This window comes from Epinephelus moara, chromosome 12 (assembly GCF_006386435.1).
Source record: "Epinephelus moara isolate mb chromosome 12, YSFRI_EMoa_1.0, whole genome shotgun sequence".
Classification (NCBI taxonomy): domain Eukaryota; kingdom Metazoa; phylum Chordata; class Actinopteri; order Perciformes; family Serranidae; genus Epinephelus; species Epinephelus moara.
This window is the reverse complement of record NC_065517.1, coordinates 22,487,187-22,511,599: the sequence shown is the minus strand read 5'-3', so window position 1 is coordinate 22,511,599 and position 24,413 is coordinate 22,487,187. Positions and strand designations below refer to the sequence as shown.

At 41.1% G+C, this 24,413-nt stretch overlaps 1 protein-coding gene across 3 annotated transcripts in view; it reads right to left on the bottom strand.

Moving 5' to 3' along the window:
• The window catches only part of lpgat1 (lysophosphatidylglycerol acyltransferase 1), an 80,280-nt gene extending 60,583 nt beyond the window's left edge, over positions 1–19,697 (bottom strand). Inside the window, exons 1-2 of one of the 3 annotated variants that reach the window (XM_050058101.1) lie at positions 19,086–19,697; positions 18,117–18,369 (exon numbers count right to left, since the gene is read on the bottom strand). In XM_050058101.1, coding sequence (XP_049914058.1) covers positions 18,117–18,354 — 238 coding nt within the window. In that variant the 5' untranslated portion in view covers positions 18,355–18,369; positions 19,086–19,697. Of the gene's footprint in view, positions 1–18,116; positions 18,370–18,490; positions 18,516–19,085 lie in introns of those variants that run through there. The other 2 variants (XM_050058099.1, XM_050058100.1) reach the window with 2 other exon arrangements.
• Between the last annotated feature and the right edge of the window lie 4,716 nt (positions 19,698–24,413).

Sequence of the window (24,413 nt, the reverse complement as noted above, 5' to 3'; positions counted from 1 at the left end):
AAGGAGACAGCCATATCTGTAGCTGTACTGACACAATAGCTCACATCACTAGCAAGTAGCTAGCTTAAGTGTGGACATGATAACTGTGCGCTCGGCCCTTTGACCTTATGGTGTAAGCGCAGTAACCAAATCTGAACACGAGTGGTCAGCTCAGCTACTGAAGCAAATTACACAGAGCATAAACTGAGACTGTCCACTTAAATTTGGATCACCAAAATGGTTGTTAAAACCAAGTGTAAACAGGGTCGAAGAGGCTTTGAATCACACAGTATCATTATCAATATACATTTATCACTACTGTTTTTGCATCAGCTCACACACACATCAAATAATTCCAAAAGAAAGAGCAACACATCATTAATGTTTAATGTGGTTTTCAATAGGAGGCTACTTTACATTAAATCAGTGAACTCTTGCCCCTGTTAATAATTCCCAGCGATAACAGTGCCTCTACTTGACAAGCCCTTTTAACCCGACAATGACCAGCGTGTCTATCAGCACCCACAGGAGTGGATCCTCCGCCAGCCCGCTGCTCTCTCATCCCTGATTTACACTGTCAGGCCTCAGAGTATAAAAGGCTACTTTACTAATCATTCATCTGTGTCTTATTGTTGATAGAATACACACAGGAACTGCAACAAAGGAGGAAACATGGCTGCAAGATGAGGGGTGGCAACAATAGCTCTCCCGGAGAACACGAGCCGCCTTTGCAATTCAAACGTACTCAGACAGCTCTGCATATTAACAGAGACCCCAAAGAGGTGAGAAGATTCAGCCGGGGCTGCAATCGTTTGCTGGGAATCCCCACCGTTCTGTGTTGGTCTGACTGGCTCTGGCTCTGTGTAATGCAAATGTTGCATCAGTCAGGCCTCAGAGTGAGTGAGCGTTTCCTCTCTATGGGGGAGTTAGGATGGCTGGCAGATAGAGATGAATCAGAACTGTTTTCTATACATCAAGTTTCACATAGAATTAGGCAAGAACATGACACCAATGCAATAACAGACAGCTATAACATACAGGACTGACTGGTGGTGAGGAAATGTTTAAGGGACAGCTCACCCCAAATAAAACATCCGTCAACCGTATCACCATGTGGAAGAAAGCATACACCTACTGCTAGCTCACCTAGCACCAATGAGCTAGCTAACATTACAGCTCATCCGAGGAGGACACCATTAATGTTTACATCTCACACTGTCATGAGCATGAGCGTCTAGTCCATGGGTAGATGCATGCTTCCTCATGTGCGGTGATACGTTTGGCGGGTGTAGTTCAATAGAAATAGACCATAGAGATGTCTGCCTTCTCTACAATAATCTACTATAACCACTCTGCACTCGGCTTGTGGTGCTCAAAGCCCTGAAGTTTATTTGAAAATCTCAACAGCAATGTCTCTTTCCAGAAATCATGACCAGGTTACTCAAGATATTCCGCAGACCTTGTTGTGAGCTGTTTCATGTAGGAACTATTTTCTTTCTACCGATCTACACCTGCTAAATGCATCACCAAAGGAAGCAGGCAACTCACACCAAAGCAATCTAGATTGATAAATAGTGTCACCGGTAAGAGGAATATGTAATTTTGATTTTGGGGTGAACTGTCCCTTTATAGGACTCAGCACCAGACAATATCTGTGTAGAGCCAAAGATTTTTTCTGGGAAAAGTTCATCTGATTTTGAAAAAGCAGTACTACTTGCAGTCTGGGCCTGTTTCGTTACTGGGAGTTGTAGTTTTCTTATTTTAATGGATGACTTTCCTGCTGTACACAACATGCTGTCACATTGTGATTGGAGATGATAAATGTCAGGTGTTGGTGTCAGCCCCTCAGAATCAAAGAGCAACTCATACAAAGAAAAAATAAACGTAGCACAAGCTGGTATCACTATTTCTCAACTTAACAGCAGCGTAAAAAGACCAGAATGCAACACAGTGAGCTCTCATTTTTTCTCTACTGTAAAAACTCACTTTCTTGCTCTTTCTGCTGCTCTGTCTTTGTATACAAAAAGGATAAAAGTACCAAGGTCATTCACACTCGCTGGGGTTAGACGAAAGCCAGTCTTGCAATTGAAGGAAGTCATTACACAAACTATGAGTACACAAAGACAGCTGTGGGAAAAAAATCGAATCTTTTTTTTTTTCTCTAGGAGCATCAGCCTTGGTACTGTCTGTGTCAGTAGTGAAAACGACAGTGGGTAGTAGTCCAGCATACTGTACGGTCACAGTCATGAACAAGGCTGAATGTGATGGGTTCTAGGGCTGCATGATGTAAGGAAAATATGCGATAACGTGCTTAATACTGCGATAATGATAATGAGTGAATTCTCCTCTCTGTTGTATGCCCCTCCCACCAGACGACAACAGGCATATGCACGCACTTCATACAGTAACCCAGTGTCTCCCATACATTGATTTATTTAATCTTATGCCACTGTGCAGTGGCCTGCAGCACATTCAACCAGCCCCTCCTTGCCCAACTCCGTCTCCATCTGTTTATCAGACCACAAATGAGACAAGAATTAGCAGGCTAACTACCCCACTGTCTCTCCGCCTTGTTCGCCGTTGCTGTGCAGTGCTTTGCTGGAAGGAGAGCGGAAGCAGTTCAGAAGACAGACCTCTAGTCGACAGCTGCAGCTTCTCAGATTTGGTCAGTGCAAACTCCAACCCCCCACCAGCAACGGGTGTCACAGTGGGCTGGTAGCCAGCAGCGCAAGGTGTAACCTGTGTGATGGCAGCAACAGAAAGTTTGCTGATCCATCAGGAAGTCAGGGCTGTCTGTTCTGTCCATCTCTGAAATACTTTGCCGATACTGACACATTTTATTTCGTGCATTGTCAGACTCTCTTTTTGATGAGGCGTTTTCCTTGTTTGGCTTGCTTTTCAGTGTAGGCTGTTGTTGCCAATGCTGAAATACCAACTTCTTCTTGAGGACTTTCCACCATTGGATCAGGCTTTCACCATTTAAAGGGACCTGCACCAGCACCTGTATTTGTACAACAGCTAATAGGAACGTCCCCTCTCTGAAATTGGCCAAAGTCTCTCATCTCAGACTAGATTTTCTAAAGCCTGAAAACAGAGCCAAGAGGAGGTGAAGAAGTCTAGTTTTCTCAGTCCACTTAAAGTACAATATGCTCAAATTTTATTAGTGATTTTTTTGCCCTGTGCCACCAAAATTAAACTGCTTAAAAAATGAAAGGAAATTATTCCCAACATTCTATTGTTGAACAAACTGAAAACTGGACTGAACACATAGGGCCTGTTTAAAGTGCAGTTTTCTAACTGTTTGTCCCGCAAGTTCCTATCTCACTGACGATTCAAAATAAAGCAATATATTGTGCAGCCTTAATGGGTTCAGCTTGAAAATGGATTGAAGCAATCATGCTACAAAATACAATGACAGAGGATCCATCAGTGCAACACATAACACAACTGGGATGCTCAAAGAGCAGTATAGTTAATAGCCTGCCTGTATAGCATGATTGTGAAGACCTTGCTGTGGGCGTTATGGCCTTAAAATACTATTGTGTTGCTGCACTGTATTTCTGCAGTAACAATACTAATGTGTGGTGAGTTTTTTTCCTCACACATCCTCTCCTGGAAATGACTGACTGAGCCTATTTGACTCTACTTTTCCATACCACACAACACCAGATATCAGAGGCTGTTGCTAAGAGATGTGACATCTGAAGTGCATCTTCAAGGAAGCCTTTTATTGATCGCTCCACTCTCTAACAAAATCATCAACAGGGACTGAGAACATTCTTAATTACCAAGTTATACAAGGCCTACAATTTCAGGATCAATTTACTTGAGCAGATAACAGGTTTCTGGAAATAAAACAGCTAAAATTTGCTCATCGTGTCAACTATATACCATGTGGGCTGATATCCAAATACAGTGGGCCTTTCATGTTAAAAATTGTGCAATTATATGTAAGTGCAGGCTTCACTGAATGAGCTGTATGATCTGCTGTCTTAAAGCATTTCAAGCAACCTGTCGGATTAACCGTTTCTGCGTGAGTCATAGTAAAAGGCCAACTCATTTCCTTGACAGGACAGTTTCTGATGACAAAAGGTTGCGGGCTGATTTCATTCCACCTTGAAATCCAACCCACTGTGCCTGCTGCTAGCTATTCAGCATGTTCAGAATGAGATGTAGTCATGTAATGCTAATGCACAGCTTAGTCATTCAACAGTTCATTAGCAGATATTAGAGAACATACCCCATGGCTGCACTTGAATAGGTTGAATTTGAGGTTTTCAAAATGTTGTTTGGGGCATGGATTGACTACAATATGTTATTCATTGTTCATTCTACCTTTTCTAATGCACTCTGACACTGTCTGCGGTGTAGCCTTTTGAATCTCCTCACAAGGAGATCTCCTCCAGGTTAGAGAAAGTAATTTTAAAAAATGTGATGGAGGAGGACGAGTTGTTGGCATGTTCAATTTAGCCCTTTGTTTCACCTCCTGTTCTCCCGAGAATAAACTCAACTGTCACGAGAGCAGTAAATCCAGAGCATACCTCTAGAAAAATGACACATCTGTGACACCTGACAGGGGTGTGCGGGGTCTATGTACCCCGAAGGCAATGTCATTTCATAAGGAGCATGCCTTCATGCTGGCTGCAGTCCCCATTGTTGCGAGACGAGCGTAAATGATATCAGAGAGATGGGTCATCTGTCAGATAGAATACATTAGGGAAATTGTCTTTGAGAGATGACACAGTTAGCGCAGCGGGATGACATCCATGCTGCAGGCACACCGTCTAATCCGATATCGGTGGTCAGCTAAACGGTGTACCGCTGACCTTGCCGCCCATCGCTACAATTGTTCTCCCTCTCTAGAGGAGGAGAGGGGATGTGGCGAGGCATCACACCTCCTCCTTCACAAAGGCAGCCGACTACACCTGAGTGTGGCCAGAGAGGAAAGAGTCCCACAAAATGTAAGAGCTGGGTTGTTGATGGTCATTGATGGTTAAACCTCTGTGTCAACAGAGAGACGATCCACAGAGTGAAAATTAGAAGCTCCTGCTTTTACAATAACCCTTGTCTTCAGTGACAAGGGAGCTATGGGTCTACAAAAAGCAGCAGTAATCATGATTACAGGTGGGCCTGTACTAGCTACTGCAGATACTTTATTATAGCTGTATACATGGGCTAGGGGTAGGGTTACTGCAGAACAGATAAGCCACAGACTGTTGAGTTTATTGTTCAACAGTAATATGCCCTGCTCAGTGCAGACTTTGATTGAGACTTTCATGATAATGTTAAATGTCAGTGTCATGGAGGCACTAGAGGAATCAGCAAAGTTGGCAGAATTGATCCTCTAGGCACCGTAAATGTAAACATTTTTCATTTCAATCCACTGGGACTGTGAATTGGCAAGAATCTGGCGATGAGATATGTATCACGATACAGAGGTCACAATTTGATATAAACTGCAAGCAACGTGATATACTGTTTTTTTTGTTTTGTTTTGTTTTTTAGTAAAACTGTCCATGCTATTGGTGCGTCCCTCATGGCTCGGCCTGTTTAATTAGTTTGTGTTCTTTGTGTTTACGCTAGCCATATATTCACGTTGGAGTGTAAGAGTCAAATGACTAAAGATTGATTCAAGATTCAAGATTACAACACTGAAGGATCTAGTAGTCAGAAGGTTTAAACACAACACAAAATAAACCATTGCCACGAATTAAAGGAAAGTTTAAACTTATTCTAGTCTAAAAGTAAGAAAATGCTCACATTATTCTCCAAAACATGACAACTCACAAACTAAAAGTTAAAAAATATTTATGAATAAAAATATTCTTCAGGAAAATACATTTCAAGAAAATGTGCTTGATTACTACAATGGTATTTCCATTGGGTGAACACAATTGCATGAAATTATTATGATTTTAATAAGTCTAACCAACTAGTATTTCTGGTGCCGACTAGCGAGGGTAGCAACATTTAATCTACCAGTCGACAAATCGGGCACATCTCTAGTATCATTGTTAGATTTTTTTAAACTCTTTCATATCAATATCAGCCTCCAGCATTGGTCTGACTAGGGCTGGGTGATATGGCTTAAAAACAATATCGAATTACGCAATATATATCTTGATATTTTATCTCCTCTCCTTTTATCTCCTCTAAACCTCTGTAGACAACTAAAATACAAAACTATTAAATGAACTTCAGTTACAATAAAGTTAAATAAAGTAGCTACCGTCACATGATAAAGTTAAATAAAGTATTGTTACAATTAAATAAATCAAAGCAGAGCCACCCATGCTTTTATTTTGAAGAATCTGGCTCACCTTGCGTTGATGTTTTTGTCGTAAACTTTAACCCTATGGTCAATAGCTAAACTGTTACCTTGGTGCTGTTAAACAAGGATTCATTTATTGAGAGTTTCAAACAAACTAACAGCTCTCCAGTTCATACATGTAGAATATCTACAAGTTGCACCAGTGCTCCATGGTTGCAAAATGCAACTACAGAGTCGTGGTCTGAAGCTCACGCTGTCACTCAGTATAACACAGGAAAGTGGTCTGGGTGCGCGGGAGTGCGTGTGATGCATCATGTCTGCGAGTCTCAGAAGGAGAGAGCCATAGCAAAGAGTGAAACCGAAACACCGAGGCGAGACTCATGCCAGTGGCTTTAAAAAAAAAAAAAAAAAAAAAAAGCCTTGACAAAGTATAGTCAATGTTCACGATATAGTAATTTTATACTTCCTACATGAAACAAGCCCCAATACATTGAGTATAATCGATATACATCATCCACCTCAAGGTCAGACTATAATCACGATTGAAAGTAGGATAGGATAGAGGCACTGGTGTCAACAACTGCTTTTGAAAATACATCACACAGCATGGATGTCATCTAAAAATCGAAATGTCTAAAACCATATCTTTACCAGACATGTGAGACCATTATCACAGCCATGGTTCGACAGCACAGTAACAGGTTACTTTAGGTGCCCGGCAGTCTTCATGTTGGTTTAATGGAGTAAATGCTTCTCGTGAATTGCCTGTGATTTCTTGCCCTCATTAAAAGCTAAAAGCTAATTTAACCCTGTCCATTGCTTCTAAAAGTTTGCTGTATCAATTACATCACAACACATTAACATTAAAATATGGATATACCACATAATGTGTTGTTCATCCACATCAATACCCCACAGTCTCCCTGTACACTGAGGAGTGAAACATCAGCCTCCACTTATGCAAACATGTTTCAGTGCTTCAGAACAAAAGTGATGCTAATTCCCATTCATGTTTTCACCCTCTGAACTGACCCTGGAGCTGCAGCGCCATTATTCCGTGCTGGGTCGCCTCCTTCACTACACGACTGCACGTGCATCTCGACCTTCGGTGTGTTTTCATGCACTAAACACATTAAACTTTTACCAAAGACGCCAGAAGTATCCCTTCCTTAAATAAAAGCTTTCAAAAGAGCACAGTGCTTTCAGAGCAGCTATGTGCATCGATCATAAAAACCCTACCAGCGCACAGAGAAACATTCAAAACACCAGAAATGTTCAAACACGAAACATAATTCAACGGAGGTCTGACGCACGTTGGAGCTCGGCTAAGGTCGACATAATGAAAAGAATCATAAAGCTGTAAATTGTCTCGGTCTAACAGGTGCAGCTAAGATAATTCAAGACGGTTAGGGAGATGTCAATCAAGTGTGTGATCTGTACACACCCACACAGTCCAGAGAATAAGTCTAATCAGCCAAGTAACTGATAACACTTGTGTGGGTGCATGATGGCTGCACAGAGGCTTCGACAAACCAGGAGCCGTTTCTGTTATAGCTTCAAAGTGAGGTGATACACATTGCATTTACTCCAGCCTCCACTACCTGCTCGGCACGTCTGAAATCTGATCAGCCTCGTACCCAAACATTTACAGGAACACTGAAATCCAAGTTATGCACCTACACTGAAGTGTGACAAGCTTTTCTCTGTTTGTGAGAAACCTGATTGTTGACTAAAACAAGCTGGATGAAAACATCACCTCAGGCGTTTTTCACTGTTTCTGACGTTTTAAAGACTGAAGAACTAATCAGTTAATCAAGAAAATAATTGGCAGATGAATTGGTAATGAAAGTATTCGTTAGTTGAGGCTCCAGCTGGTTGTTTATTTTCAAAGAAAAAAGGGACACTGTGGCATCTGAACATTCAAACAGGTGTCTGTATATCTACACAGAAGTGTCTTTGTCTTGAGTAATGTGGTATTTATTCACAAAAATGACATGAAGATACGTTTTTATTCATTTTCAATTCATCTGTCGATTATTTTCTTGATTAATCAATTCACTGCTGGTCTATGACATGTAAGAAAATGGAGAAGAAACAGAGTCAGAAAAGACTCATCATAGCTTCCCACAGTCAAAGTTGACATATTCAAATTACTTGTTCTATAGACTCAAACTTGCCGATAATTTCAGCCCTTAAGTCATCCATTATATCCTTAATGCAGTGTAGCATAGCTTCGTTAGCATCCGACTGATGCGGCCTACCATGGCAAGACTTTGCAGACTTGTTTTTTCCCTCTAAAACCTGCCATTTATCAGGCTTATGGCCCTCAAAGAGTGGTATGTAATCAAAAGAAGAACAGAAAACAGATATGGGGAGTTAAAGCATGTTTATATTAACACATTCCAAGCTCCCGCAAACCACATTCTACATCGTCTGTGCTCACCAGAAGTCCCCTAATTACTTGTTTTGCCTGACCAGCACTCCCAAACCCAAAGATAATCTGTTTAATATCACAAGACATTCAGTAAGTCAGCAAATATCTTCATTTTATAAGCTAGAACCAGTGAATTATACTCAGAACTGTTGCTGATTAATTCTCTGTCGACTGATTTAAATCAGATCTAAATAATGTAATGATTTACAGACAGGTTAAGGACAGGCTGAGTATCACTTGTGACTCGTCCTTTATTACTAGTGATAAAATGGAGAAACTAAAAGTACAAAGACAGTATTAAAGGAACAGTTCATGCCCAAATAAAAAACACATATTTTGTCCTCTTACCTGTAGTGCTATTTATCAGTCTAGATTGTTTTGGTGTGAGTTGCTGAGTGTTGGAGCTATTGACCGCAGAGATGTCTGCCTTCTCTCTAATATAATGGAACTAGATGGCACTCGGCTTGTGGTGCTCAAAGCGGCGACAAAATACATCTGACAAAACTCAACAGCAATGTCTCTTTCCAGAAATCATGACCTGGTTACTCAAGATAATCCACAGACCTTGTTGTTAGCAGTTTCATGTAGGAGCTATTTTCTTTTACCAAACTACACCTGCCAACACATCACCACACAGAAGGAAGGGTGCATCTACTCATGGACGAGAGGTTCATGCTCATGACAACGGGGGATGTAAACATGAATGGAGTTCTCCTTGACTGAGCTGTTTCGTTAGCTAGCTCAGTGGTGCTAGGTGAGCTAGCAGTAGATGTGTGCATCCTTCTGCGCAGTGATACAGTGGGCAGAAAGACAGTATTTTGGGATGAACTGTCCCTTTAAAAGGCAACAGATCAAGGTAGTCATTAAACAAAGAAGAATTGTCCTCAACTGTTGACAGTAGGGCTGCAACAAAAAATTGTTTTCACTGTAGACTGATTAGTCAGCAAGTTCTGGAATTTGCTTCATAATAAAAATCCATTAAATAGCAAACAAACAGGGTAGTGACAAACACTAAAGCAGAGAGTTTACACAACAAAAATAAAATAAAAAAAGCAAAACATCATTTAAGATAAGCCAAGGAATATATTAGCATTTAGATGTTTTGTTTTTTTCAATTAAATATTTCTGCTGAATTGGAAGATATAATTGCATGGATGAACTATTTATAAATGTGAGAGGGATTAAACATCAGAAAAGTGTCCATCAGAATAACCTAACCAGGGGCAGGGGTTGACAATTAGCCATGGCTAGAAACCTGTGTGCATTGCATCTACTGTATTTTACATATGAAGCAATGTTTTATTCATGTGTCCTTTACAATTTACAAGTAAATAAATAAATAATTTTAAAAAATGTCCAAAATCCCAAATTATTTGATTTACTATAATATAAACCCTGGAAAAAAAGTACAATTTGCACAGTTTTGCTGTGAACATGATTAACGAATCATCAAAACAGCACCAAATGAGTATTAAATTGATCCAACTGATCTATCTATCAACTGATAATTGCAGCCCCCTGGTTGAGATAACTGAGTCAGCACAGAGACAGAAGAAAACTAAGGATTCAAAGACAGCGTGAAGACAGGACAGACAGGAATCAGAAGTTTGCATGTTCTGTTCATGTGTTCAGTGTCATGAATTAGCCTACCAGGTGAACTATGTGCTTTACATTAACATCACATTTAAAACATAACCAGAGGCCAGGAAACATAACTCACAACTAGGAAACAAGTGTGCAGCGTCTGCAATCTCACCATGTCTGATCTCTTCACATGTCTAACAGACCACCCACTCATGGAACATGCAATGAAGACTTAATCCTTCTGGCTTTAGTGCACCTGTTTGAGCCCTCTATTGTGCGTGTGTGCGTGTGTGTGTGTGTGTGTGTGTGTGTGTGTGTGTGTATGTGTGTGAGACACGCTGATCAGGCCTCGCACATGCTTTTGTCAACAACCGGGAGAACGGGGTCAGGTCAAATGGCAACACAAGTGACCGTGTATTAGTAAAGGCACTAAATACTGCTGTCTCCTGGAAGATCCTCAGCGTTCCTGGGTGGCTTTCTGAGGTAAGTTGTGTAACTGTCTGATTTTTTTTCCCAAGATGATTCATCTTTTGACGCATGAAGCTGACAGTTCTCTGATATTGAGTTTTCAAATAATTAAGATAAATCCTACAGAGTGGACTAACCAAGTGTAATTACCAGAATATGCTGCACAAACATCACAGTGCATCTGTGCTGTCGTCAAAATGTGCCGGCGACTGAAACTGGGAGCACCAGTAGAAAACAAAAACAGTATCTATGGCGTACATCCATAGTCATGGGTCTTGAAATGCTGGCTCAATGATCACATGCAAGTAACGGATGTTAGCTAGCACCACAATGCCATTAGCTTGAAATATAAATTACAAACACATTCTATAAAGGCTTCATTGTACACCACAATTGACGGGCAGGATTGGTCTGAGCTCTTCTAACTGTATTAAATGCAATTCAGGAGGTGGCACGCATGCACATATGTTCTGGGAATGTGTAGAGATACAGAAATTGCTTTGAGAAGTGAAGGAAGAAATGGTTGCCTTTATACAGGGGTGTCAAACATACAGCCCATGGGCCAGAAACGGCCCGCTAAAGGGTATAATCTGGCCCACTCAATGACTTTGCTCAGTGTAAAAATTGCTAAGCACTGCAGCTGTGAAAGCTAGCTACCTTAGTGCTAACGAAACAGCATCAGCATCAAAGCCACACTCTGAAATTAAGTTTGCTGAAAAACAGAAAATTAAGCGCATTTTCAACAATATGTCTTTCATCCATCAGCCTTCATCTAAGGCTGTTCATCACTTGTTTTGTAAATGGATTGTTCATCAATTGATTTCAGAATGTAAGCTACTTGTAATGTTGTGTCTTTATACTAAACGAGAGGGTAAAATTTGAAGGCTTTGTTAAGACCCTTTCACACTGCCAGATTTTCTGCAAATGTTGGGCCGTTTTGCCGGCAAGCTGCAAGCGTTTAGACACAAAGAGCCGGAAAGAGCCGGATTGGTGAGTTGATCCGAGGCGCCCAATTTTCCGCCTTGTAGGGTAAACATATTGGCAGAACCCTTTTAGTTTAAACAGACCGAGGCAGCCTCCCGCAACGGGAGGGGCTGTTAATGATTTGTGGGAGGAGCTTTTGATGACGCCGCACGTGCGACCCACTGGCGGTGGATAAACAGGAAACAGCTGATAGCAGGAATTAGCGAGCAGCTAGTAGCAAGAGGGAAACGCAAACCTGACAGACACTATAAAGATGAGCAACTGAGGAGACAAGGAATTGCACGCCCTCCTTGCACTCGCAAACGAAGAGGCCATTAACTGTCAGATGACGGGGACAGTGAAGGACGGGCCGACTTACGAGGGAATCGCCGAAGGACTGACTAGCGGTGGCTTCCCTCCCACGTCACTGTTTACGTCACACGCTGAGCTATACGTTTTGTTACTTGCTCACGCCTCCCATTGCCCCGAAAAAGGCACATTCTGTATAAACAAAAGTAAGTAGGCGGGATTTTGCCACACTCCCTGATTTTGTTTTTATACTGCCAATGCTGAAAAAAGACTGATTGGGCTTTACTGCAAATGTGCACAATTCCTGTTTAAAAGGGCTTTAATTACAGGTTACTATGCAGTGGTTACACGGGTTCGGCCCACTTGAGATCAGATTGGGCTGCACTGACGACTGGTATAAGGAGGTATGGAGAATTATCCCTCTGGAAAAATGGACTCACACCCTTCATGGCAATATTGAGGGATTTATTTAAATATGGCAACCTGTCTTGGACACGGTGGACCCTCTGGACTGGTATTGGTTACACTTGATTAGTAACATGGGAGCTGACTACAGCATATCCTAGTAATTTGAATGTGACCGTTTCATCTGGTGGTCTGTTTCTCTATTTATTTTTTGTTTTCTTTTATTTGGATTGTGATAATAAGTTTTTTTCTCCTGCTGTTTTTGTTTTTGCTTCAAGGTGGTTCAAATTATAAAAAGTAATTCTGTAAATATCCAGTAATGGAGGTGTATGAAACTGTGGCTGGTACCTAATAAAAATAATTATAAATTAAAAAAAACACACACACTGGGACGGAATTTACGACGCTCTGCTGAACATAGCAGCTAATGATAGCAATATTAGCCTGGCCTATTCTTGAATAAAGTATTCTTCTCTGGGATGAAGCTCCTTTGTTTCAGTTATGGACGACTGACTTCAGCACATATTAATGGCTAGAGCTGAACTCCTGCAGTTGTCATAATTAAATTTCTTGCAGAACAACAGGGGGATATCCGTCTGAAGCTATAGGAATATGTTTAATTGCTTCTCACAAGTGAAATCTTTCCTCTGATCGAATACTGCCGCCTGTCTTTGATATCATACCAGGAAAATTAACACCTAAAGAACAGTCTGATCTTGTCTCTTTGGTGCAGCCTAAAAAAAAACCTCTTGCACAAACCCCTGTGTATTTAATTAGGCAAAATATCCATCAGTCCTGCTGCAGGCATGCAGAGCACTGCTCTTATTTGAGTTTCAAGTTCCTCTCAGGGCATTGATCAAACCCTTAAAAAAACTCATCTCTGTTCTTCAAAATTACATATTTTCCATGAAAACATCTCTTCATGCTTACCTTAGATGTAGCTCTACACCTTTGCCTCATTTAGTATTAACAAATCTCTCATTATGCAAACTAGTCCCGCCCCTCAGCCGCTCGCCTGCAGCTCAAGCGCACCTGCTCACTTTTACTCTGCTCGACAAACACACAAACCTCTGCTTGTAAACAGTAGTAAATAACACAAACCTTCGGCTTGACTACAAAACAGCTAATACTGTGTTAATGTTCCTGATCACCAGCTGTGACATGCTGAAGTGAAAGTAAAACTTAACTTGCACAATACGAAACATAGCTACACCTGGCTTCTCCATGTTTAGCTGTAGCATCATTGAAAGCCCCACCCCGCAGGTTGATGGGACTGGTTCCTTATGTCTGTCATGTAACAAACCCTGAAGTCTGACTCCATGTTCTTGAGACTGTCATTGGTACTTGGGCTGGACCTCGATATCCATAGTGCAACAATATTGACAGATTGATGATTGGTTCTTTGATAATTGGTCATCAGTAATGTGGATATAATGACTATGTAGGTAAAGGCAAATAATAGAACAGCTAGAACAGTCTGGTAAGTTCAAAAGATTACATCACTTTACTGAAATGCAGCCTTTAAAAAAAGATGGTCTCGGCCTGGGTACAGTCGAACTCTGGTGCGGTTTGTTTGTGGTGAGAACGTGTTCCGACCTGGATCTGAACCAACTGCAGTCNTTGCAAGTGTACTCTTCTTCAATGTTTTGTTTACTTCCTGGATTTTTCCCACATGAAAATTCTGACCGATCAAGAGCAGCTTTCTCGCGCAGGCATTTGATCTGGTCCGCTTGTAAATGCTGCCGTGAGAACACGAGCCAACTCTAGGCAATTATGCAACTTTGTGAAAAAAAACCTGCCCTGGATTCAGACCAAAGCGAGTGAACTCCAGGTCTGAAAGCACCCTTGGACCCACTGTGATCCAATCGCTGAAACCAGTGGTCAGGGATGCATTTGATTGCATATCTGTAGTAATGTAAACTCTAATGTGCACTCCAGATGCACCCCCGACAAGGACTACATCATCAATGCAGGACAACTTGCCCATTTTCAACAAGGTGGACGAAATGCTGTATGACCATCCATCATTTTGCCCTAAGCAAGGGGCCTTTGACCTTGTAGCACAAGTGATGTAGGTAGTTATGAAATCTGAACCCATGTTACTACCAGGTGTAAACGCAGTGTAAACAGGCTTTCAGACAATCCCATGTCTCATATCACAATATCAATATATTGCCCAGACCTAACTGGCACACTGCAGTTCCAGGGCGGAAATGCTCAGCCATGGCGTCGACTGCTTATTTCGCTCATGATGTCTTGCAGCATGTAAAAACACCATATGGGCATGTTAACAAGGTTGAAAACTTGAATTTCACTGGAGGGGGGTTTGGAGAGTTCAGGAAACATTTAATGATGCACACTTGAGAATAACAGCGAGCATAGATACTCTCACCTCCACCCTTCACTTAATGATCCAAACTAAGCCTCTATGAGAAGTCTGAGATTTAACTTCTCAGTCAGAGGGGTCAGTCTGGAAAGTTTCCATACAGATTATCAAGTGTCCTTTTGTCCAAAGTGTCCTCATAATAAAGAATATACAGTATATGTCTCCAACACTGCTGTTGTGCATCTCCTGTGGAGGTGATGCAACATCCTCCATCTCTGATGTGAACCACAGCTCAGCTTCCAGACTGCAGTGTGTCAAGCTGTGAGTGAGTATCCCTGTTTCCCTGACACACATTCAGCATTTCTGGAGTGCAAGTGCAGGCTGAACAACACAGCAACAGAAAATCTGAAGCTACGCAACCAGAATTAAATACCTGTCTTCACGCATATCGCAAATACGACATACGAGCATAGAAAAGCAGTGGTACGGACGCCAACATAAAAACTGAATGTGCAGCTGTTGCTTTGAAAGAATGGGGCAGCACATGACGGTGAAACTGTGACCTTGGACGAAACCTGGAGCATCTAAATAACATGTGTTGTCCGGCTTCAGAGGTCATTCACAGTGCAGAGAACTGGTGGTTACACAGGACTGCTCTGTGCGGGAAAGGTACCAGGGCTGATTGAACCATCCTTGTCAAAGTGTCCTTGAATGTGGGTCACAACGCCAAAACTCACATGCTCCAGGACTGCTGCCCCTGCACGCTGACCCTTCCGCTAAAACAGTTTATCTAATGCTACGCCTCTATCTCCAGTGTTTATTGTTCCGGACTGATCTTTTTTTTTTGTCAGACTGTTTACACAGTTTTTTGTAATGTGGCCAATATCTGACGGCAGTCTAACACAAGTCATTCCTCTGAGCTGACCCACATGTGCCAAACAACAAAACAAAATATTTAACACTTGGCACGCTCATGCTGAAGTCGACAAATAAAAGGAGGACATTCTTATTAAAGTGGCTGGTTTGTCATTGTGCAGCTACACTGTGTGATAGCTGAGCTCATCATATATGATACAATGAGCGTTCGTAGGATCGTCCACACCAAGAACGATAACTACAGGCTTGTGTCCACGTGGTGTTTTTATGTGGCAGGAAATCGGTGGCAGGGTGCTAGGGAGCGCTACAACCCAGAACACTCACAGGTCACATTAGCTCAGATCTTGTTTGCCTAAGAATAAGATGACCCAGACACCAGATAAATGTTGGCAGTGTAAATTTCTACTAACTGTGTCACATGTTGCAAACACGTTAAAACGCTTTGTTTCTATACGTTTCAATTTCAATTCAAAGTGTGGTTATATTCAGTCTGCTTCCTGGCAGCTGTCTCGCCTCGGTGTCGTGCCATCCATCATCCTCTCCACCTCCTGAAGAGCAACTCAGCTCATATACATGTAATCAGAACTGCATCACTCTCGAAATACTAATATGATACGTATGAAACATACAAATGAACTGTATCTGTGGTTTGCAGAGACCTACAATGCCAACATTTCCTTCTCGTGACTGGACTGAATAAGGACGACATATGGAATGGACCAAAGCCTGAATGCACACAGCTCTATGTACAAGAATGTGACGTTGATATGTGAAGGACCAGATTGCAAGCTACAGCGTACGTCATATCTGATAGTCCAAACCAAACTTGAGTCACCGTTCGAATGATACGGTTGTATGTTATCTCACATTGTCAATCATGGTCTGTAACGCACATTGCTCAACGCGAGGCCAGGTGTTCTATAGGCTGCACGCTTTGCATTATTAATCAGCACGCCTTGTTGCTCCCACTTAGCAATTTGTAAGCATTTTGCTCGCAGCTCTGTGCAACCAAACACCACCGACTGACTGACTGACTGACTGCCCTGCATCACTTCCAGATATTCAACCAGGCAGCCGACTGAGAGGAACCAGCAAACACTCATGATATCATGCTGTTCGTCTACCATTTGTGTGTTTGTTGTACCAAAAAACATTTCTCTGCCTAAGGAAACTGGGGCCACAAAAATTATTTTCATTATCAATCAATCTGCCGACAATTTGCTCTGTTAATCTATGAAATATGTAAAATGCCGTCACGATTTGAGATCCCAAGCTGACATATTTAAATGTCTCTTTCAGTCTGCCCAAAACCCAAAGGTAATTAACTCACTGTCATTTATGACAAAGAAAAGCAGCAAATCCTCACATTTAATAGGCTCGAATACCAAAACAGTAATTCCTTTGTGAAGTAATCAATTAATGGACTAATCACTTCAGCTCTGCAAGTAACACCCCATGCCATTAAATGCTAAATGCACCAACAGTACAAATGTGAACATATGTGACTATACAAATAAGACAGACTAAGCTACGCATGTCAATATGAGGACATTTTCACTGCCTCGCTATCACAGAAGCAAGTCGTCCTGATTATATGGAAGTGCTCTGTTGAGAGTAGAGCAACGAGGGGCACTTGAGATCCAAAACAAAGATGTTCAACCACCTAATTTTCATTCAGTCATCTCTCCTACACCTGTGTCTGACTTGTTTCAAATTCAGGAGAGGACACTTGGTAGTAGAGGGCAGTGGGATTGTAGCTACACATTTGTGTGAGAGGAGCAACCAGCCCTGGTTTGTGCCTCTCTTGTATTTACTGTGTCTCTGGGAAAAAATATATCTGGTGATGCTTTAGTCGCCAAGAAGATTGTTCGACTAAACTTCCTGCTGTTATACAGATACGCTCCCAAAATCTTTAAAGACTCTTTTAACCATCTGGGTAAGAAAATATTCTGTTTGTGGCACGATGAAAAAGAAATTACAACTATCGTTTGTGTGTCTGTGCAACAGTGGAAATGTGCAAATTTTGGTTCAGGCTGTTTTAGAGCTTTACATCTTTATTTTGTATTTTTGTTCCATGACGTCTGTCTGTAACTTTTGTTGCTGCCTGTCTTAGCCAGGACACTCAAGGGTTTTTCTGGTTGAATAAAATAAATAAATAAACATTTTATGGCTACCATTTTTGTTTTAATTTGCAAACAGCAACGTTTTCATTGTGTGGCAGAACATTTTCTTCCCCCAGATGGTTAAAAGAGTCTTTAAGAGCACCAAGAAATGCTATAAAACAAACCTCTAGGCTTTTCAGACATTGCCAAGTATATTTTTCAGTGCAACAGATTATCTCTCTGAATCCAAAGTAAAAACATGAAGCGCAAACTGGAGGGCAACCCCGTGCATGCTCACCCATCAGTATGCTGTCCTCACTGAGTCCAGCATGCAAAAATATCTTTGCATGCAAGGCAGCCGGTGGAACAATGTCCATGTGTATGAATCATGAAACTCACCTGTATAACCTGCGATCCAGCCCCACGAAGACACCATGGCCAGCAACCATTTGAACATGACTCCCTCGATGTGCCAGAAAGTGGAGCTGTCCCATATTCTCACGGGCTGCAGCAGCACCAGGTATAAGCAGTAGGATGGGATGGCTACACAGTTGTTGAAGAACATGAAGACGAAGCGGAGCACAGACTTGAGCAGAATCCAGCACAGTTTGCCGGCCCCGTCCAAGAGCTGTGCCATCCTGATACACACCGTCTGTAACAGAGAGACAGCAGCAGCAGCAGCAGCGGCGGCGGCACCAGCAGCAGCAGTTAGCATCTCGGCTCGGCTTGTTTGACAAAAGAGGAGTCATGTGTGCACACAGCGTTATCCTTACTGTAAACAAACTGATGTGCTCTGAGCAGGACGCAAATCCGCAAATAACCCAGTGTTACAGCACACACACACACACACACACACACACACTGGACACCCAGAGGAGAGAGTCTGCCGCTAACCGGTTGAGGGTGAGGCTATTTCACGGAATATAAATGTAACACACACGTCGCGGACACTGTCCTCTAATTATTAATAAAGAGGGTGTACTCCTCAGTGTGGCTGTTTGTTTTTGGTGAATCCCTGCTAGCTAGCTGCCCTGTCTTTACACTAATACATGCAAAGACAGGACCATAAAAGGACCAGTCGCACGGGACGTGGTCGAGGACTTTATGACATGCTAGCTAGCAGCAGGCTGAGTTAGCATAACGGGAACAGATGTTAAAAAATATGTAATGACAACCCGCTGGCTATAACATTGCAAAACACACTGACACACACAACCGAGGTGACGTTAGCTGCTAATTTATATATTTAACGTTAAACACCAAACGTTAACTCGGGTGTCTAGTGGCTGGTGCAAAGCGCAATACCCGTGTGTGCCCCTTCCAGAAAATAGCCCGACCCTGTGTTATGGTAAAAGTGTGGTTACTCACCCAGTTAATGTCACTGAAGCATCCAAGGACGGCCAGAGATGTAGCTAATTGTTGGAGCGAGATAAACTGTGTCACGTGTGGCTAACCTTAACGGTTAAGTTAGCATCGTTTGCTAGTTGACATGGTGAGCCTCTCTCAAATCAGGGGACAGGGGCGGTAATGTCTGGTAACGTTACAGCAAACCGTGTGCGATGAAACTGCAGCAGCACCCATTTAGCTAACGTTATCCAGGGGCTGCTCGCGCACACTGAACCCCGGCGGGCACCGTTAGCTCGCTAGCTAGCTAGCAAGCAACTCCACTTGAGCGTCGCTGGCTCCATCTCAGTCAGAGACACCGGGATTATTCCACTGATGCATCATCATCATCATCATCATCATCATCGTCAAGTTAGCTAGCTACTGAGCTCCCATTAGCGAATATGGACGAGAGGCGGTACGAGTCGGGCCTCGGATCAACGCTGGCAGCTACACAAACGCGAACACAGGCTTTAAACGACATATGCACATCAAAGACGGAGATCAGCGGTTTTTTGTTTCTGGGCTGGCACGAGCCGTTATCTTTCTGCAGACCTCGATTCACACAGAGGCGTCAAGGTACACACGAGATCAACAGAGTCAGGGCGGAAGTGAGTCCCCTTTACCTTCAAAATAAAAGCATCGGATGGAGACCAGTGTTGAGATTGGATTTTATTTTTAGGAAAATAACTTGACCCAAAATAACCCTTTTCATTTTTCTTATTTTTTATATTAATACTAAATAAGTAAAACAGTATATAGAAAATATTTTAATTGATTTATTATTTATTTTGCTTGATTTTTTTTTTTAAGAATTCTTGTTAGATTCTGCTCAGTATGTTGTATTCTAATAACTTGACCTAAAATAACCCTTTTTATTTTCATTCATTTTTATGTCAATACTAAACAAGTAAAACATTATCTAAGAAAAATATTTTAATTGTTTTATTACTTATTTTGTTTATTTGATTTTTATTTCTTGTTAGATTCTGTTAAGTATCTTGTATTTAAATTACTTGACCTTAAATAACACCTTTTTATTTTTTTATATCAATACTAAACAATTAAAACATTATATAGAGAAAATTATATTTCAATTGTTTTATTACTTATTTTGTTTGATTTTTTTTAAATTTCTTGTTAGATTCTGCCCAGTAATTTGTATTTTAATAACTTGACCTAAAATAACCCTTTTTAACTTTATTAATTTTCATATTAATACTTAACAAGTAAAACATTATATAAGAAAAATATTTTAATTGTTTTATTACTTATTTTGTTTATTTGATTTTAATTTCTTGTTAGATTCTGTTAAGTATCTTGTATTTAAATTACTTGACCTTAAATAACACCTTTTTATTTTTTTTATATCAATACTAAACAATTAAAACATTATATAGAGAAAATTATATTTCAATTGTTTTATTACTTATTTTGTTTGATTTTTTTAAATTTCTTGTTAGATTCTGCCCAGTAATTTGTATTTTAATAACTTAACCTAAAATAATCCTTTTTATTTATATTAACTTTTATATCAATACTAAGCAAGGGAAACATTTTATGGGGAAATATTTGAATTGTTTTGTCACTTATTTTGTTTGATTTTATTTTTTAATTTCTTGTTAGATTCTGCTTTGTATTTTTTTTTAAAGAAAGAAGCATTATTGCTTTCATAAGCTGAATAACTTCAAAATAAACAGAGTTGAATGATGTAGGCAACTAGAGACTGTCTGGTGATGGGATCATTCCAGCAGCGATACACCAATCCAAGTCCTAAAACAAATATGGGCCAGGATCCAGGGGAGGGGGTTGGGTGCAATGGCCCCTTTCCCACTCCTTCCCCTCTACTTTCAGCTTTCTATTACCCTTTTTCCACCAACATGGAACCTCTTCCATTCTGATTCCTGCACCTAATTTTGAACCATTCAGAGCATGTCGATGAAAACTAAATTGGTTCAGGACCCAAAAATTTGGGTTCTCAGCTGGAACCAAAACAAATAGCAGGTCTCCCTTGACCTAAAGTGTGAATGGTGATAACATTAGTGGGCATATTCTAGAGGTTGGAAAAAGAGGATGGAGTCTTACAGGAAAAGCTCCTCTGCATCTTTTTATCATTAATAGTTGGTCCATGGTTGTTTTGGTGCACCCCACCTGTTGCCCACTGTCAGCTGGAATAGGCTGTAGTCACCTGCAGCCCTGAATAGGATAAGCATTTACAGATGATGAATAAATGTTTACTTCTGTTGTGCATTGTGTAACGCCCTCAAATTGATGACACATCCTTAATTACAAAAGTTCCACAGAAAATTGGTGGAAACACAAGCTGGTTTGTTCGATAGCACCGAGGGTCCAAGAGTGTTAAATGGAACTAGTTCAAGAACCAGAGCTAATTTAGTGGAGGAGGGGTAGTAGTGATTTCAACTATGTACCTGTAAAGTTTTATGACTGCATCTTGCAAAATTGCAACGCAATTGTGACGACAAATTCTGTCCCCAGAAAGACAGGCGGACATATACACACCTGGCAAAATACTTAAAACAGCTTCTGTGGTACTTCCCGCTACAACAAGACCCCTTTTCCACCATCATGGAATTGGTTGCGTTCAACGTCACATACCTAATTTTGAACTGTTCAGAGCATTTTTTTTTACCAAAAATGAATTGGTTTGGAACCGGAAACTTGGTTCCCTGAAGTGTGTGAGTACTAGAAAATCAGTGGGCATGCCATATTCTAGAGGTTGGATGCTTGGTTTTTGGATATAAGGAAATATCTTTAACTAATAGCTCATAAGTTATCAATGCAAACTGCCATCGTGCTCCCACTGTTTACTTCCATTGTGTACTGTGCAACACCCTCCATTGGTGACACATTCTTGATTACAATGGTGGAAATGGGGGATGGTACACTGGATAGCATTACGGTTCCAATAATCATGAACGGAGCTGATTCAAGAGCCAGAACTAATTTGATGGAAAAGCGGCATGAGTGTCACCAGGAACACATTTTGCCATGGTAACACACAAACACAGAATCACAAGGTGAAAACATTGTCATAGCTGGTATATAAAAGAGCCAGACGAATCTGTTAGGGGGTCCATGGGCAGAAATTTGCTGCTGGGCTCCTGTCGACTCCCAACCAGACAACTTTAGTTCTTAATAGCTACAAAACAGGGTCACAGCACTTGTGATAATACAAGACCCATATTAGTTGATATTGTACTTCAGTGGAACAGATTCCCTAGAAAATAAAGTTTCGAAAAATACCCTAAATCCAGTGTGATACACTGAAGCATGACCAGCATTGGAAATTACATCAGTGCATAATGTCAGAAGAGAGACAGTGAATGCATAAAAACCTTAAATAAGTGTACACATTTGGAAAAGAGAAAAGAAATATATCAAAATGCAGAATAACTGAGTTCAAAATCAAGAAAAGCTAAAGAGTGTTTACCAGAACACTGCATTTGTTTGTTGAAGGGGAACACTATGTTAATTTAGAGTGCCAGTATGTTATTTCCATGGTCTGGGCAAGTTCAATCAATATTTGAGAACATGAGCTACTTTCTTTCAAAGCCAGAAACCAGAAAGGTAAGTCTTAAAATTGTGATGTCATAGGGCAGGGTTGGGCAACCTGCGGCTCCAGAGTTGCATGCTGCTCTTTAGCCCTTCTCTAGTAGCTCCCTGTGGCTTTGACAAAAAAATATACAGGAATTAATGACCGTTATTTTATTTCAACATTTTGATTTTCATTTATTGTTGTAGGCCTAAAGTGATTCTTACATTCTTCAACTGTAAAAATGCGTAATTTAATGGTGTGTGGACAAATTTGTGAAGTTAAAGGTACCAAATAATCAAAAATACCCCACTGCACAACAGCCACCTTGTGCTAAAACATATGAATGAATGCTCATTTAGACCTATTAGTAAAGTTGATAGGCTAAACTTGACTTGAATTCGACTGTGTTATCTTTATTATGAGGCTCAAATATGTTTTGCAGCTCCAGACAGATTTATTTTTTCTTTTTTGGCCAAAAATGGCTGTTTTGATAGTAAAAGTTGCCGACCCCCGTCATAGGGCATCAAGTCTGGAGCTGTTTCATTGACAATGACTGGGAGCCTAATTTGTGAACCCACACAATGTTTGTTTTCTTTTTCTATCCAAATTATCTTTACTCTATTGTAGTGTTCTGAGTGTTTTGCTCTAATCCAAGATGTTTTTCTGTGATTTGTAGAATTTGGTGTTTATGGTTCATGATGGTTCTCACCTGATACCCTGTCATAATGCTTGTTCTACATTTGAGATGTGTGTTCTATAGATTTGGGGATCTCTGATTAATCTCATTCACTATGTGATTAAATTGTAATTTGATACCTCTATAAGGTCTTTCTGTATTCATTGTGCTCCACCCTCTTTCTTGTATTCTGGTATTTGACAAGACAAGTATGGCTGCCATTTGTATGCCTCACTGTCTGCCATTCAGTACATAAGAAAAGCTACAACCCCCAGAAGGCGGAGCTTCTACCACCAGGGTAGTGCACAGGTGTGTTACCTACTACCAGTGACTAGACTGAGATTGGTTACTTTGACCTGCCTGTCCAATGTTGCCTTACACCGATCGGCCAAAACATTAAAACCACTGACAGGTGAAATGAACATCTTGATCTTGATCATCTTGTTACAATGACTTTGCTTGCGTTTCTTGGAGACGTTTCGCCTCTCATCCAAGAAGTGTCTTCAGTTCTAAATGACTGGCACGAAGTTTCAGGCTATAAACCCTGTGTGGGTGGGGAACCCTTGCAGAGTTGTGGGGGTCAAGAGAGCTTTTACTTTGAGAGTCGTTAAGGTCACAATGTGAGTCGTTGACCAACCTGGCCACCATGTGAGTCAGTCTTGTTACAATGCAATGTTCTGTTGGGAAATCTTGGGTTCTGACATCCATGTGGTTGCAACCAGACACGCTCCACCAGTGCAGACCCTGTACCCAGCCTCATGGCAATGGCACTCCCCAGAAGCATTGGCTCCCCAACAGGACAATGCACCATGCTACAACACAAAAACTGCTCAAGAATGGTGGTCAAGGTGTCAACATGTTCTCCATATTCCCTGGATCCCGTCTGATCAAACATCTGTGGGACATATTATTACCCCACCTCACAACTCACAGGACTCAAAAGATCTGAAGCCAATTCATTGGTGCCAGACACGATCAGACACTCCCAGAGGTTGTGTTCATGCCTTGACAGGTCAGAGCCAAATCCAGTCCTATGAGCAACCACTGTGGATCGGGGGTTACCTCTGGGGTACCAGCACGC